This window comes from Morus notabilis, unplaced genomic scaffold (assembly GCF_000414095.1).
Source record: "Morus notabilis unplaced genomic scaffold, ASM41409v2 Scaffold1280, whole genome shotgun sequence".
Classification (NCBI taxonomy): Eukaryota; Viridiplantae; Streptophyta; class Magnoliopsida; order Rosales; family Moraceae; genus Morus; species Morus notabilis.
In genome coordinates this window covers 67914-81404 of record NW_010367241.1, presented here as the reverse complement: position 1 = coordinate 81404, position 13491 = coordinate 67914, and the positions used below count along the sequence as shown (strand labels likewise).

The following is a 13491-nucleotide window of genomic DNA, read 5'->3' as shown; positions in this document are numbered from 1 at the left end:
TTAGAGTAAAAATCTATATCATAATTCAAATAATATTTTATGATTCGCTATAATATTTTTCTCACAAAAAATACAAATAAACATGATTTTAAATCCATTAACTCACTGTCCAAACCGCCTGGGAACCCCCAACTGCTAGTATTCAAGGGTGTGAGGTAAGCTTCTTGGCCATCCTAGGGGCCATCAAATGCAAATTCCAACTGAGGCGGATCTAACGGTTCTGTAAACAAAACAAACCTTAAAAACACCCACTCTCTTTAATCTTTGTGGCCTTTTTTGTCCCATTTTCTTGAGGAATCTCCGAGTGGAATCACAAATAACAACCCCACTCACTTCTCTCCCAATTACCCACCAATTATAAATGGTTTAGCTTGCCTAACCCACCCGTCACATCACCTCCACTTCTCTTCTCTTGCTCTTCTCTTCTCTTCTCTTCTCTTCTCTTTCCATGGCTGAATTATGCTTCCCTTGTCTATTTCCCAGTCCCCACAACTCAGCCCACTTGATTACTTTCAAACATCATTCCCATGGCGTTCAGTTGAAAAGAATCATACCCAGAAGCCAAAAACGCAGAATTTCCTCACTTGGAACTCCAGAAAGCAAGTTGCTTCATGTGGGTCCCTTGGAAAGTTCAAATCCAAGACAAAAAAATTGCAAGTTCATTGTGAGGTCGTCAAGTTCAGTGCTGAATTTGGATAAAGCTGTGGAGAGAGGAGGAGGAGAGAAATGCTATTATGATGCCATTATTATTGGGTCGGGAATAGGGGGATTGGTGGCTGCAACACAGCTGGCAGTGAAGGGTGCTAAGGTTTTGGCTTTGGAGAAGTATGTGATTCCTGGTGGGAGCTCTGGTTATTATGAGAGAAATGGCTATACTTTTGATGTTGGCTCTTCTGTCATGTTTGGTTTCAGTGATAAGGTCTGTTTTCTAGTCTAGACCTCGTTGCTTTTACAATTTGAATCACAACTCAAATTTTTTGCTACAATATTTCTTGTTGAATCACTTTTCGATTTAAATTTTCAACTTGAACGTGCGAATTGAACAGGGCGTTCTGGCCTTTCTTTCTTGTTATTATTATTATCATTTTTTTCATATGTATGTGAACTAAGAGTTGAACATGAGTGAACTTTTTTATAGTTATATATCCCAAATGTAGTTTAAGTGGAAGTGCTTATTCTGATAATTCTATTTCGTGGTATCCTCATGTCAAATTATTTTAATAATTTCAGTAATTAGACTATTACTTGTGGTGATTATTAACGTATCAATGACATGAAAGAAAATTATCAAAACTGGTGTCATTTTAACATACATACATACATATATATATATATATTTTATTAATGCCTTAGAAAAATTAATCCTTTTAACTAATCAAAAATAAAGAAAATGTTTAGGTCCTTTTTAGTGATCTGTGGGGCCCATAGTTGGCATGTAAAACTGTAATTGGTCAAGAACAGCTGTGAAGATCATTCATTGCTCTTGCTCCCATATAGTTTGGGGTTCAATTCCTCCTGTCCACAAAGTGAATTTGTGGTATTTCTGTGCCGTGTTTTATATACATAAATACACACACATAGATAGATAGTATATATAACATTGCTCTTATCATTTGTTACTAGAGAATTTGAATCTTTTAAACTCTTTACTTTAATGTGAACACTGAACAGGGTAATCTAAATTTGATAACCCAAGCACTGGAAGCAGTTGGTTGTGAGATGCCAGTGATACCTGATCCAACAACAGTCCATTTCAATCTGCCAAACAACCTATCCGTGCGAGTGCATAAAGAGTACAGCCAATTCATTGCCGAACTTACTAGTAAATTTCCCCATGAAAAGGAAGGCATTCTTAAATTCTACAGTGAATGTTGGAAGGTCTATACTTTCTTTTGTCTCCTAGAGTTGCCTGCAACTTCTTCTGGGCATTTTTGAAAAAATTGTGTAAACATGTTTTTTAGATTTTCAATTCCTTGAACTCGTTGGAGCTGAAATCACTTGAGGAGCCAATCTACCTTTTCGGGCAGTTCTTCAAGAAGCCTCTCGAGTGCTTGACACTTGGTAATTACTGATGCTGGCATATAAATCTTCTTACTTGCACTATCTTCTGGTTAGTTAGTAAAGTAAAATAAATAAGTAAAAAGCATGTTAAGTCCTGTTTTTTTTATTCTGAACTTGGGACGGGTATTATTCGTAGTATAATTCCAATATGAGTTTGCAGTTTACATAATGCTATAATCCTCTGCAGCCTACTATTTGCCTCAAAATGCCGGAGACATAGCTCGAAAGTACATTAAAGATCCTCAGTTGTTGTCTTTCATAGACGCAGAGGTGAGTGAAAGTTTCACTTGTGATCTTGTTGAATTTTTGTTGCAAAGTTTATGTTCCTTGTTTATTTCTTGGCCTTTGGAGAGTCCACAAATGGTCTACCCCATTTTTCTCACAGAGATAATTGGTGGATATACAGTGTTTTATTGTGAGTACGGTCAATGCTCTGCAGACGCCAATGATAAATGCCGGCATGGTAAGCTTTCGACGTATTTTCTGGACCTTTCACTTTCTCAAAACCTAGGACCATTGGCCTTAAGAGAAAATTCTTGTATGTGTTTGAATCAGGTCCTGTGTGATAGGCATTATGGTGGAATTAACTACCCGGTTGGCGGCGTTGGTGGAATAGCAAAGTCTTTAGCAAAAGGCCTTGTTGAGCAGGGAAGTGAGATACTTTACAAGGCAAATGTGACTAACATTATAATTGACCAAGGCAGAGCTGTGAGTTCAACTTTACTCCTAGATACCTGTCGCTGAATATCGATAATATAAGCTAAAAGATGATTCTGCTAGTTACATGATCTTTAGTCTTTGTGTAGGTAGGAGTGAGGCTCTCAGATGGGAGGGAGTTCTTTGCCAAAACCATAATATCAAATGCTACTAGATGGGATACCTTTGGTCAGTTTTTTTTTTTGGGAGCACTGATTTTTTTTTTTTATAGTTTATATATTATGATATTTGGTGCTCTTTCTATTCTGGGTTGCTTGGCATTGTTTGTAAAATTGTATCATTGCTTTTATCCAGGAAAGCTGTTGAAAGGAAATGACCTACCAAAAGAAGAAGAAAATTTTCAGAAAGCTTATGTGAAGGCCCCATCATTTCTTTCCATTCACATGGGAGTTAAAGCTGAGGTTCTGCCACCAGATACGGATTGCCATCATTTTGTTCTTGAGGTATTTAAACTTAAGTGGCCTTGTCTGATGGAGATTTCTAGTGCATTGGAATGCAAACAACTAGTTGATGTTTTCCCTTCTCTCTCGTGCCTGATCATTTCTAGAGTGACTGGAAAAGACTAGAGGAGCCATATGGAAGCATATTTTTAAGCATTCCTACAGTTCTCGACTCGTCACTGGCTCCACAAGGACGCCATATTCTTCACATATTTACAACATCTTCCATAGAGGACTGGGAGGTAACTCTAATGGTGTTAGAAGACAAACTAGAAAATATCTTTCCCTTTTTTTTTTTTTTTTTTTTTTTTTTTAAAAAAAAAAAAAAAAAAAATTTATTAAATCATCCCTATTCCTAAGTTTTTCTTGCAAAAAAATTTTTTCCCTTTTTTTTTTTTTTTTTTTTTTTTGCTAAAAGAAAAACTGAAAATAATTAGTTAACTGATCCTGATTCCTAATCCCCACCCGCCCTCTTTTCCCAGCCCGTTTGCGAGTATTAAGAAATGTGTTCTTTTCTCTGAGAACTGAGCTGGATTTTTTCTTTACTAGGGACTTTCTCGAAAGGAATATGAGGAAAAGAAGGAGCTTGTGGCAAATGAAATTATTAGCAGATTGGAGAAGAAACTATTTCCAGGACTGCTATCATCCATCGATTTTAAGGAGGTAATGTTGAACACTGATATTAGAAAATGATACTGCAGCTTTTTGAAAAAAATTGCACAATCGTGCTATGTCAACGTACAACTAATTGTATTCATTCATGGGAAAAGTCCTGTATGTTCATAAACCACCTACACAAAATCTTAAAACCAAATCAACTATAAGTGCCAACGACATTTTATAATCAGATTGTGTTTTAACTTACAAGTGTTGGTATTGAATTTTAGTTCCTTTGGATCTCCTGAAGGTTTATGCTGTTCTAAAACCATGGCATGAATTTGACTGCCATTGCCAGCAAATGATTTTCTACAAATTCTGGACTATATTCGATCCGCCTCTTCTACTTCCTATCTATCTTGGCAGTTCACTTTAAGACTACCCAGCTTTGTTTTTCTGAGCTTTCTGAATCCGATCACTCTTTGTCGTTTTCCACAATGGTATCTCCATACAAAGATATTTCCTATCATGATAGGTGGGGACACCAAAGACACACAGGCGGTACCTGGCTCGTGACAAGGGAACTTATGGACCAATGCCGCGTGGAACTCCTAAAGGCTTGTTGGGAATGCCTTTCAATACAACAGTAAGTTGTTCAAACTCTAGTTGATGGTTTACGCTTTGTAGTTATTTAAAGCACGCTGAATCAAATTTGCATGCACTAATGAAAACCGCAGGCCATAGATGGTCTGTACTGTGTTGGTGATAGCTGCTTCCCGGGACAAGGTGTTATAGCTGTAGCGTTCTCAGGAGTAATGTGTGCTCACCGCGTGGCTGCTGATCTTGGTAAATCGAATACCTATATGAACATTCAACTGTGTAGAGATATTTCTAGTTATCTTCTAACAAATATTAATCTGCCGTACTTTTGTATATGATTTAGTCCATATTGTTAGGCAAGATTAAGGTGGTACCTAAATTTTATCAACATCTTTCTAGGCAATAATTCTATTATAGAAAGACAAAACCACCAACTGAAATACAGCAAGACAAAATTACTATACCTATTAAGAGCTTCTTATCTCACTTGACTTTTTTCTCGGACAGGGCTCGAGAAGAAGTCTCCATTATTGGACACTGTCCTCCTTCGGACTCTTGGTTGGTTGAGGACATTAGCTTGAAGAAGCATTCAGGAAATACAAAAATATAATATTGTACATGAAAAAGCATAGATTTCTTGCAAAGTGAAACATAGTGGGTTCCAGTACTTTAATGTGATCTCTCCATTCTTTCATCAAGAGCCCAATCATTGGCTTCAACAATTTTTCTGCATAAAACTTTGTTCATCCATGTCTTATAAGGAAAATATGTATACAGAACTGTATAGAAAATACTATAGAGTGGTCTTATTTCCGAGTTGGATATGATGGTCAAATGTATACATAGGCAGTTTTATTTTTTCTTTGAATAACAGAGGGATTACTTTGATTACTATTTTGTTTCAATCAATTGATAGAGATTACACAAAGACTTGTGTCTTGCTACATTTCCATCCTTGCAATTGACAAGAAAATTCTAGAAATCGGTTGCTAAATGAACCAACCAATTAAGTTTGGTCAATTACACTTGATATATAAAGTACTGCAATTTCTTTCTCAAGTACCACCTGTTAACTCTAGTCTTATATTGAGCAAATATATATATATATATATATCTCCATGTCATGTTTTTGCATTGTACTCTGATGAGCTTGTCTTCAATTTTTACTCGTATTAGTCACCTGCTACATTAGGAAACTTCACAAATCCTTTAGCTCACGGAATGCAGAAGTTTCAGCTCAGTCCTTACTAGCTTTCTCTAGTTGATATGAAACTCGGGTCTAAGCACACATAGGCCTTAGAGCCGGAAAAATCGGAACAATTTCCAAATCTGTAACTGCTTCTATTTTCTGAGAAATGTTAGCCCCTTTAAGCACCAGATTGAAGCTTCATCATTCGTAGAGAAAGGTAAGCCAAGAATCGGTATCCGAAAACCATGGCTACCAGGGCAAAGACTTCAGTTGAGCCGCAGTCGATTTGGAGTCCGTTAACAGCGAGCGTGATGTGGCCGTAATGCACCTTGAGAAGAAGCTTGTATGTGTGGTAGTTGAAAGACAAATAGCGGATCCAAGATATGAACACCGGAACTTTCTGCGGTTTTCAAGAGAATATATTATTGTTTGTACAAGTTGAACTGGCCTTCTAAATGTAATGTCAAAAAATGTGTCAATAACTATTGTACGAAAAGAAATTTTAGGTATAAAAAAAAAAAAAAATGTGGATTACGTTCACAAAGAATCCACCAGCTAACATGAAGGTCATCACTGTTACTGAAGCCAGAGTTGTTGCTTTCTTTATGTCCATTAGTGTGGCTCCAATAGCCAGCCCAAGTCCCTGTGTTTTTGTCAATTATTTTGTTCAGTTGCTCTTTAAATCTATCACTAAGCAGTGCAGTAAAGAAGAGAGAAAGAATGAGTTATAGATGAAAAGAGGAACGTACCTGAGCTGCTACAATGCAGAGGAAAACTGTAAGCATGCTTAGGAAAAAGGGTCCGGCGCTGAGCCTCAAGCCTGCCATAAAATATACAACAAGAAGGAAGAGTATGGGGAGTAACAGGTCAAGTGGAAGGTCACTTGTTGTTCTTGCGAGAAAGTATGCGCTTAATCTGTACATGTCAGCGGCTCGTTCCTTGTTCAGCATGGCTCTTTCTTGAGGAAACGCAAAAATGGCAGTGAAGACAGGAAAGAATCCCCAGAACACAGCAATGAAGAATAACAGCCCGGCCTGCATGTGGGATTGGGGTCACAATTTGGGTCATAATCAGGTTGACATAATTAACACGATCAATAAACATGTCGTGTTCGGGAATACTTTTTCTAACATGAACTGACCCGAATGGACATGAATAGCAATTTTAGTGAACTTTTATGCTTTGAGAAGCTTCTGTTTGTTTTTCACCTGATCTTGCCGGCCTCTAAGAGAATGGCCATCTGACTGCCACCAGAGTAACCCCAAAATGATTGCAGTGGACAGAACTTGGGTGATTCTCAGCCAGCTGAAGTAGTCATGCCTTCTTTCTTTGATCCCTCTCCAGAATAGTATACAATACTGTTCCCACCAGCTTGCACCCCATCCCCTTTTCGGATTCGACACCTTTGACTTGATCTCTTCATCAAGGGGGAGAGGAAACATAAGATTCTTCTTCTCCTTGTCTGCAACTCTTGTCTCATATGCCTCCACTAAATACTGTTCAAACATTATAAACATCATTTAATACATGAGTTCTAATGTAAGTGCTTTGTTTGGAAGTTTCAGTTTTCAGTTACCAAAAGAGGTTTTTTTTTTTTTTTTTTTTTTTTTTTGTGTGCGCTTAAGAATTTACCTCATGGACAACTGCTGGAGACGGTTTTCCATTCCTTGTGTCAGCATCTGAGTTTTCCATTTGTACTTTGTCCTCTAGTTCTGATGGCAAAGAAACATCGTTGATGTTTCCATTCGCGAGATCCAGCAAGAACTCTGCCGGGTTCATGGCAATTAATGGGGAACATCCTATAGATGAGAAGTAAACCATAGCTTCTGATGCTTTTCCAAAGTATAATAAACTCCCTTTCCCTAGGAGGATCAGCTTGTCAAATTTGTGGAATAGTCTGCTCGATGGCTGGTGGATTGTCGTTATGACAGTTTTTCCAGCCTGCCATGTAATTATAACAAGTTAGCATATTAGTTTATTCTTATGGAATGCACGAATGCCCTTAATTGACATCTGTTAGTTATAGGACAGCAATTGGTATAGATTTTCAAGTTTAGGGTCTCATTTGTCAAAATTAAGAATTTGGGGTCCAAGTTGTCTTACACTGATAAGTTTGGGCCGAATTGGTGCAGAAGGAAACAAAAATGATGCTTTGAATGACAAATACAAGTATATACAATCTACTGCTTTACTCAAAGCAGAGATCACATACCTCTGCTATGTCATGCAACATCTGAACAATTCTCAAAGCAGTTGTGGAATCCAAGCCAGAGGTTGGTTCATCAAGAAACAAAAGAGAAGGGTTTATTATGATCTCATTGCCAATGCAAACTCTCTTCCTCTCTCCCCCAGAAACTCCGCGGACGAAGGAGCCACCAATCATAGTGTCTTGGCATCTGTTCATGTTCAAAGTCTTTGTTTAGCTTTTAAAGATTATACTATAAGCATTGGTTTTAGTTTCCTATGTCTAATACTTGGGAAAACTGTGACGTTTATGCTTGTAGCAATTTTTATATTCGGAAAAAATTGAACTCACCTCTCTAAGCCTAGCTCATAGATGACATCTATTGCTCGTTTTTCCTTCTCCTCTCTCGTCAGACTCTTTGGCAGTCGTAGGAGGGCTGTGTATGTCAGCGTTTCTTTCACCGTCAGGTGAGGAAACAGAACGTCGTCTTGAGTCACAAATCCAATCCTGCAATACATCAATTGGTTGCTCATCACAATTTCACATGAAATATGCATAATTTTGTAAAGTATACGAAACTCAATTTAAGGACTAAATCATAGAAACCTTTTTTCCCCTCTCAAATTCAATTATGCAGATTCTCTAAAGAAAACTAGTCTATTCTTAGAAGATTAAGCAAAACTTTTTTTTTTTTTTTTAATTTGAGGGTGGGGAATTTGAACTCTAGTCGTTGTGGTGGACTCGCGGGTGGAATCACCACCAGGCTATTCCCGTAATCACGAAGATTAAGCAACTCGACTGATGGGGATTTATAAACAAGTTTTTAAGATTCTAACCTGCTTTTTAGGAACTTGGAATATGGTTGGTCATTGTACGTAATTGAACCTCCAACAGTTGGCTGGATTACCCTCCCTCCAAGCAAGTTTAGGAGTGTTGTCTTTCCACTACCTGAAGGTCCCATCAATGCCAAAACCTCTCCTGGATTTACAGCCCCAGTTATTCCATTCAATATGTCCTTCTCTTCATTTGCTCTCATTCCCTTGATTACTACCTTGTATGTCACATCTGTGAACTGCATATTTGATCAAATTAAACAAGTCATTTACAACATTCAATCTTTACTTCTTCTTCTTCTTCTTATTCTTCTAACAAATTCTTTCAAACATTTTCAGACACTTGCAATGAAAATCAAGACAACTACTTTGCAGAAAGATGTATCAGATTTCCGTACCCTTCCTTCCTTCCAATCCCATGCTTTTGGTGACTATTTTTTATTAAACGTCCCGGAGCGTGTACTAGGTTCTGAACCCAGGGCTCGGAAAAAAAAAAAAAAAAAAAAAAAGTAAACAAATGAGGACACCTTCCTAGCCTTAATGCAGGTCTCTAAACTAGTTTTTTTTTTTTTTTTTTTTTTTTTTTTTTTGAAAAGTGTAAAAGTCCTAAGTGATATTTTGTTTGGCTGGAAAGAAGGGCAAGTCTTGTACACAAAAGTCATATAGAATGAAACTCCGTACAAGACTGAACCTGACCAATTTTGCTATATTGCTAGCCATGTTCTATGGTTCCCGTAGTTGATGCCTAGATCATGAATCTCCTTCTTTGCCTGTCCAAATACATAGTATCACATCAAATTCTTGAACTATATCGACCACCATTTGAGGTTTGAACACCGGTACACACATTTTACAGATTTAGAAAGCTTTGCAAGTGATTTCTTTCTTTCTGTTGTTTTGTCTTCTTTTTTTTTTCCTTTTTGAATTTTCCTTTACCTTGAGATAAATTGGCAATGTAGGTTCACTTTGAAATTGCGGTTTTCGCACGCCAGCTTCAAGATCTTCAGCTGCAATATTCAAATTATAGCTCCTTGTCAAAAGAATGGCTTGTGTGCCAAGCAATGATCAAGTTGTAGATATGATGTAGTAAGGACCAAAGACCAAGATGTTTTTTTCTTCTTAGATGTTCAACATTGATGTCCTTCAATAGAAGTTCATGTCCTAAAGTTCTTTCATAGTCAAACAAATAAACAAGACAAGAACCAAAAAGTATTTTTCTTGGTAGAATTTGGGACTCCCATAACTCTTAATTCAAACAGCTAGAGAAAGTGCGAGAATATATATATATATATATATTTTTTTAAATTTTAAATTAGGACTTGGGATTGGAACTATTAGAAAAGAACAAAAGAAAAATGTCAAGAGATAAATAGGATTCTTCCCTTTTCTACCAACAAGAGTACACAAGTGTTGACTAATCTAATCTCCACACATAACAATCCTAGATGAGCAAAAGTCTTATGTTGGTAAAGAGGTAGTTGAAGAATCTATGAAATTAAGAATCTAAACGGCTCAATGAAGTGACTTACATTACATAATTAGTCAATTTCAAGACTTTGGGGGGGCCAAATTTTTCCCATCATTTGCCACCCAAGAACTAACTCATACATAATTTCTCTTTCAAAATGAAGAAAAACTATACACGTATATATGGTTTCACTTTCTCTTAATTATGGGACCACACACGACTCATTTTTATTTGTCGTCAGACCAGTCAAAAACATGCCCATGCTTGGTCGCGGCCAGAAGTTTGAATATTTATTAATGAAGAAAATATTTATTTTCATATATGCCATTGTTCTTATAAAAAAAATATAAAAAATACCGCTTGAGATAAGACGGTAAAAAATATCATTTATACCACTCTACTCAAAAATAAATAATTGTCATTTAAGTAATAAAGTGAAATAAAAGACCACAATGACATCTAATTATTTAGAATGACATAAATAATAAATTTATACAAAACTATATTATAAATCATATACTCTTCTCATATATATATATATATATATATAAACGAATATATATATAGGCTTGTGTACAAAAACTTTTTTTTAAAGTCATAAAATGGCTGTTTCTTAGAAAATGCGAGTGCAAATATAAGAAAAGAAAAATGAGTGAATTATATCAAAAAGTTTTGGCGTGCAATTGCATGGTTCTCACTCATTTTAACAATGCCTTTCACTTTCACATCAATCACTCCTCATCACTCTCCCTTCTCCAGTCCTTACCAATATGCTGTCTTTCTTTCATTACCCAGAATATGGTTTTTCTAAGGTAGACAACCCACTCCAAATTCAGCAATAATTTCTCCTCCTCTTTCTCGTTTCCTTTTTTTTTTTTACAAATTTGTTTTTTTTTTTTTTCTGAACATTAAATCATAGAGGAATAATTTCAAACTTGAAAAATATGCAGATAAAGTAGAATCTTGTGAAAATTTGACTATTGAGTATTATTTATACTTAGACTGAGACATCTTAATTACCCCCTATAGAATTTCCATAAAACTATTATGACATACTAAAAGAAGGAAAAACTGAACCTGGGAACATGATGTATTGTATCGATCAAATTGTTAAAAAAAAATATAATAATAATAATAATAATAAAATAAACAACAACAACTCATGTAAGTTTTTTCAAAATTAAGACCTAAGGAATAATATGTTATTATGCTACACTATTTTACAATTTAATTCCTTGAGCATATACTCTGAAAAAGAAAAAGACTCAAGTAAGTTGCCCCTTTTCTTCTTTTTATTGTTTTTGACTACCTAATTCGCGGTCATGCTCGTACCAATTACTATCATGATCATACTCATTTTTTTTTAATACAACAAGAGATTAAACCCGTAACTCCTTACTTAAATCTCATCCCACACAAACTCCTCAGTGTCACTAGGACAAGAACCGATCATACTCATTTTAAATTTGAAATATTTATGCAATTATAGATGGTAACACGTAAACTTTATGTTAGTATTATAGACGAATAGACCAAAAAATTGTTTCCGAAAAATTTTACTAAACAGTACAACATATATATATATATATTTAAAAAAAAAAAAAAAAAAAGAAGGTCAAGCTGACATAAAGTTCAGAATTCAAGGACATTGAATTAATGCAAAAAAGAGATACATGAAAGTAATTACAAATGATTGATTATATGCCCAAAAAAAAAAAAGATTTATTATAAAATAAATAAATAAACAAATAAGGAGTTAGTTAGAGCTTACGGTTATCATCGTCGCTGAAGGGCTTGGAATCGGCGATCTCATCGGGAGGGACGGTGAAGCCGGTGAAGGAAAACGACAAGCCGAGGCTGGCGCTGCTGGCTCGGCTCAGAGCCGCGCCGCTGCTGACCTCGTCCAGCTCGAACTTCATCTGCGCGCTCCTTGACTTCCTTATGTGCGTGTTCTTGCTGGCCGCGATTCCCCCGCTCCTCCCCGGCGACGCTGCCGTCACCATCCGCCGGCTCGACTTCCTCAACAGGGACCCGCTGCCCGCCTCCCCCGACGAAGCCGCAACGATGTCGTTTTGAGCTGCCGGAGGAGACTTAAACGCCGCCGCCACCTTCTCCACCAGCTGGTCGGACTTTGTCCTCGCCAATGATCCCGACGGTGGAAGACCAATGCTGTTGTTGTTGTTATTATTACTGTTCATTTTCTCCATATCTAAAAAAAAAACACTAAATCAATATCAATAAGGTTTATAAAATGTTTTTGTTACCCATTTCACTAAATTTGGTGTTTTTGAGTTTTAGATTAAATAAAAAAAACTACAAAACCCTGTTGAACAAAACTGAAATATGGATATATAAGAACTTTATTTGCATGCATTTTATAAGGAGATTAAGAATATGTTAAAAGAGAGAGATATATATATATATATATATATATACAAATATATTTGTGGTCTACATAATTTATGAGGTATGAATTAAGAAGAAGAAATACATTCCAAACCACAAGGAGAGAATGTAGAGCTCAATATTGCTCCTTAACAATTTGTGTTTAAATCATTTGAGAGATAAAGATGACTAGGAAAAGTTAGAGATGATCATGAGTAGAATCTAGCTAGTTTTATTTTGATCAAAAATTACCTTTTAGATCATGTAGTACAAATGGAAAGGGAGATTAATAAGACTGATGTATATTCTTTATCTGATCAGGAAAAAGAAAAGGAAATTATTGAGATGGTAATAAGATCAAGAAGAAGCTAGTTGACCCCACATCATAAAACACTAGAAACAGTTACTTCTAAGATAAGGAAAAAAAAATGCATTAATCATGTGTTCCATTGTACGAAGGAAAATGAAACAATGTACAAATCAAAGAAGATTTATATAGTTTGGTCAACACCATAAAACATATATACATATGCAAACAGCACTATATATATAATATTGGTGGGGGAATAAAACTGAAAAACTAGTCCTCGGTTATAATCATGATATATATATATATATATATATATATAATGGTTATTGAATTAACGGAATGAGAAAACCATTATGAGATATGTGATTTTCGTACCTTAATTTGGCTAGAAAGGAAATTAATTATGGCCAGAGTAGAAATTAACGAAAGAACAGAATAGGAAACTAGGAGGAGGAGGAGGAAGAAGAAGATGATGATTAAAGAGAACTGCTTTTTTTTTTTTTTTTTTTTTTTTTTTTTCCGAAGCGTTTAATGTGCTCAACTGTGACACCTCTTATGCTGCATCCACTTCTTTATAAGGAGCAATAAAGAGGGTCGGTACTAAGTTACCAAAAGAACCCTCATAGTTATCCATAAATTACGTACACCACATGATATAGAATTTGATGAACAATATATATTAGACTTTTTTTTCCCCCTCCTAGCA

General features: G+C 35.9%; 2 protein-coding genes across 8 annotated transcripts; one reads left to right on the top strand and one right to left on the bottom strand.

Moving 5' to 3' along the window:
* The first annotated feature begins 189 nt into the window (after positions 1 to 189).
* On the top strand, positions 190 to 5103 carry LOC21389872 (prolycopene isomerase, chloroplastic). Of its 4 annotated transcripts, none has more exons than XM_010112147.2 (13): positions 190 to 919; positions 1672 to 1878; positions 1962 to 2061; positions 2249 to 2331; positions 2468 to 2524; positions 2617 to 2769; positions 2868 to 2946; positions 3073 to 3221; positions 3326 to 3460; positions 3768 to 3881; positions 4351 to 4461; positions 4553 to 4661; positions 4923 to 5103. In XM_010112147.2, the coding sequence occupies exons 1-13, from the start codon at positions 449 to 451 to the stop codon at positions 4994 to 4996; spliced, it is 1842 nt and encodes a 613-aa protein (XP_010110449.1). In that variant the 5' UTR covers positions 190 to 448; the 3' UTR covers positions 4997 to 5103. The 4 variants fall into 4 exon arrangements, with proteins under 4 accessions (XP_010110449.1, XP_024030602.1, XP_024030603.1 ...); XM_024174834.1 differs by having other exon boundaries at positions 4585 to 4661; positions 4923 to 5002; XM_024174836.1 differs by having other exon boundaries at positions 867 to 920; positions 1666 to 1878.
* A 114-nt stretch (positions 5104 to 5217) lies between these two features.
* LOC21389871 (ABC transporter G family member 22) lies at positions 5218 to 13275 on the bottom strand. 4 transcript variants are annotated; one of them, XM_024174831.1, is made up of 12 exons: positions 13161 to 13275; positions 12728 to 12788; positions 11862 to 12299; positions 9559 to 9629; positions 8626 to 8861; positions 8141 to 8296; positions 7817 to 8000; positions 7237 to 7545; positions 6813 to 7100; positions 6354 to 6638; positions 6140 to 6247; positions 5219 to 6004 (listed from the first exon to the last, which is right to left on the bottom strand). In XM_024174831.1, exons 3-12 carry the CDS (start codon positions 12295 to 12297, stop codon positions 5783 to 5785), a joined length of 2295 nt encoding a protein of 764 aa, XP_024030599.1. In that variant the 5' UTR covers positions 12298 to 12299; positions 12728 to 12788; positions 13161 to 13275; the 3' UTR covers positions 5219 to 5782. The 4 variants fall into 4 exon arrangements, with proteins under 4 accessions (XP_024030600.1, XP_024030601.1, XP_024030599.1 ...); XM_010112146.2 differs by lacking the exon at positions 12728 to 12788 and having other exon boundaries at positions 5513 to 6004; XM_024174832.1 differs by lacking the exons at positions 11862 to 12299; positions 12728 to 12788; positions 13161 to 13275 and adding an exon at positions 9319 to 9392 and having other exon boundaries at positions 5218 to 6004.
* Positions 13276 to 13491: the final 216 nt, after the last annotated feature.

Excerpts from the sequence above, each read along its gene's own strand:
- LOC21389872 (XM_010112147.2), top strand. The coding sequence starts at position 449 with ATGGCTGAATTATGCTTCCCTTGTCTATTTCCCAGTCCCCACAACTCA. Across the intron at positions 1,879-1,961 it reads TCTACAGTGAATGTTGGAAG|ATTTTCAATTCCTTGAACTC; the intron begins GTCTATACTTTC and ends CATGTTTTTTAG. Across the intron at positions 3,882-4,350 it reads CATCCATCGATTTTAAGGAG|GTGGGGACACCAAAGACACA; the intron begins GTAATGTTGAAC and ends CTATCATGATAG.
- LOC21389871 (XM_024174831.1), bottom strand. The coding sequence starts at position 12,297 with ATGGAGAAAATGAACAGTAATAATAACAACAACAACAGCATTGGTCTT. Across the intron at positions 8,297-8,625 it reads TCCAAGTTCCTAAAAAGCAG|GATTGGATTTGTGACTCAAG; the intron begins GTTAGAATCTTA and ends GATGTATTGCAG. Across the intron at positions 8,001-8,140 it reads TATGAGCTAGGCTTAGAGAG|ATGCCAAGACACTATGATTG; the intron begins GTGAGTTCAATT and ends GAACATGAACAG.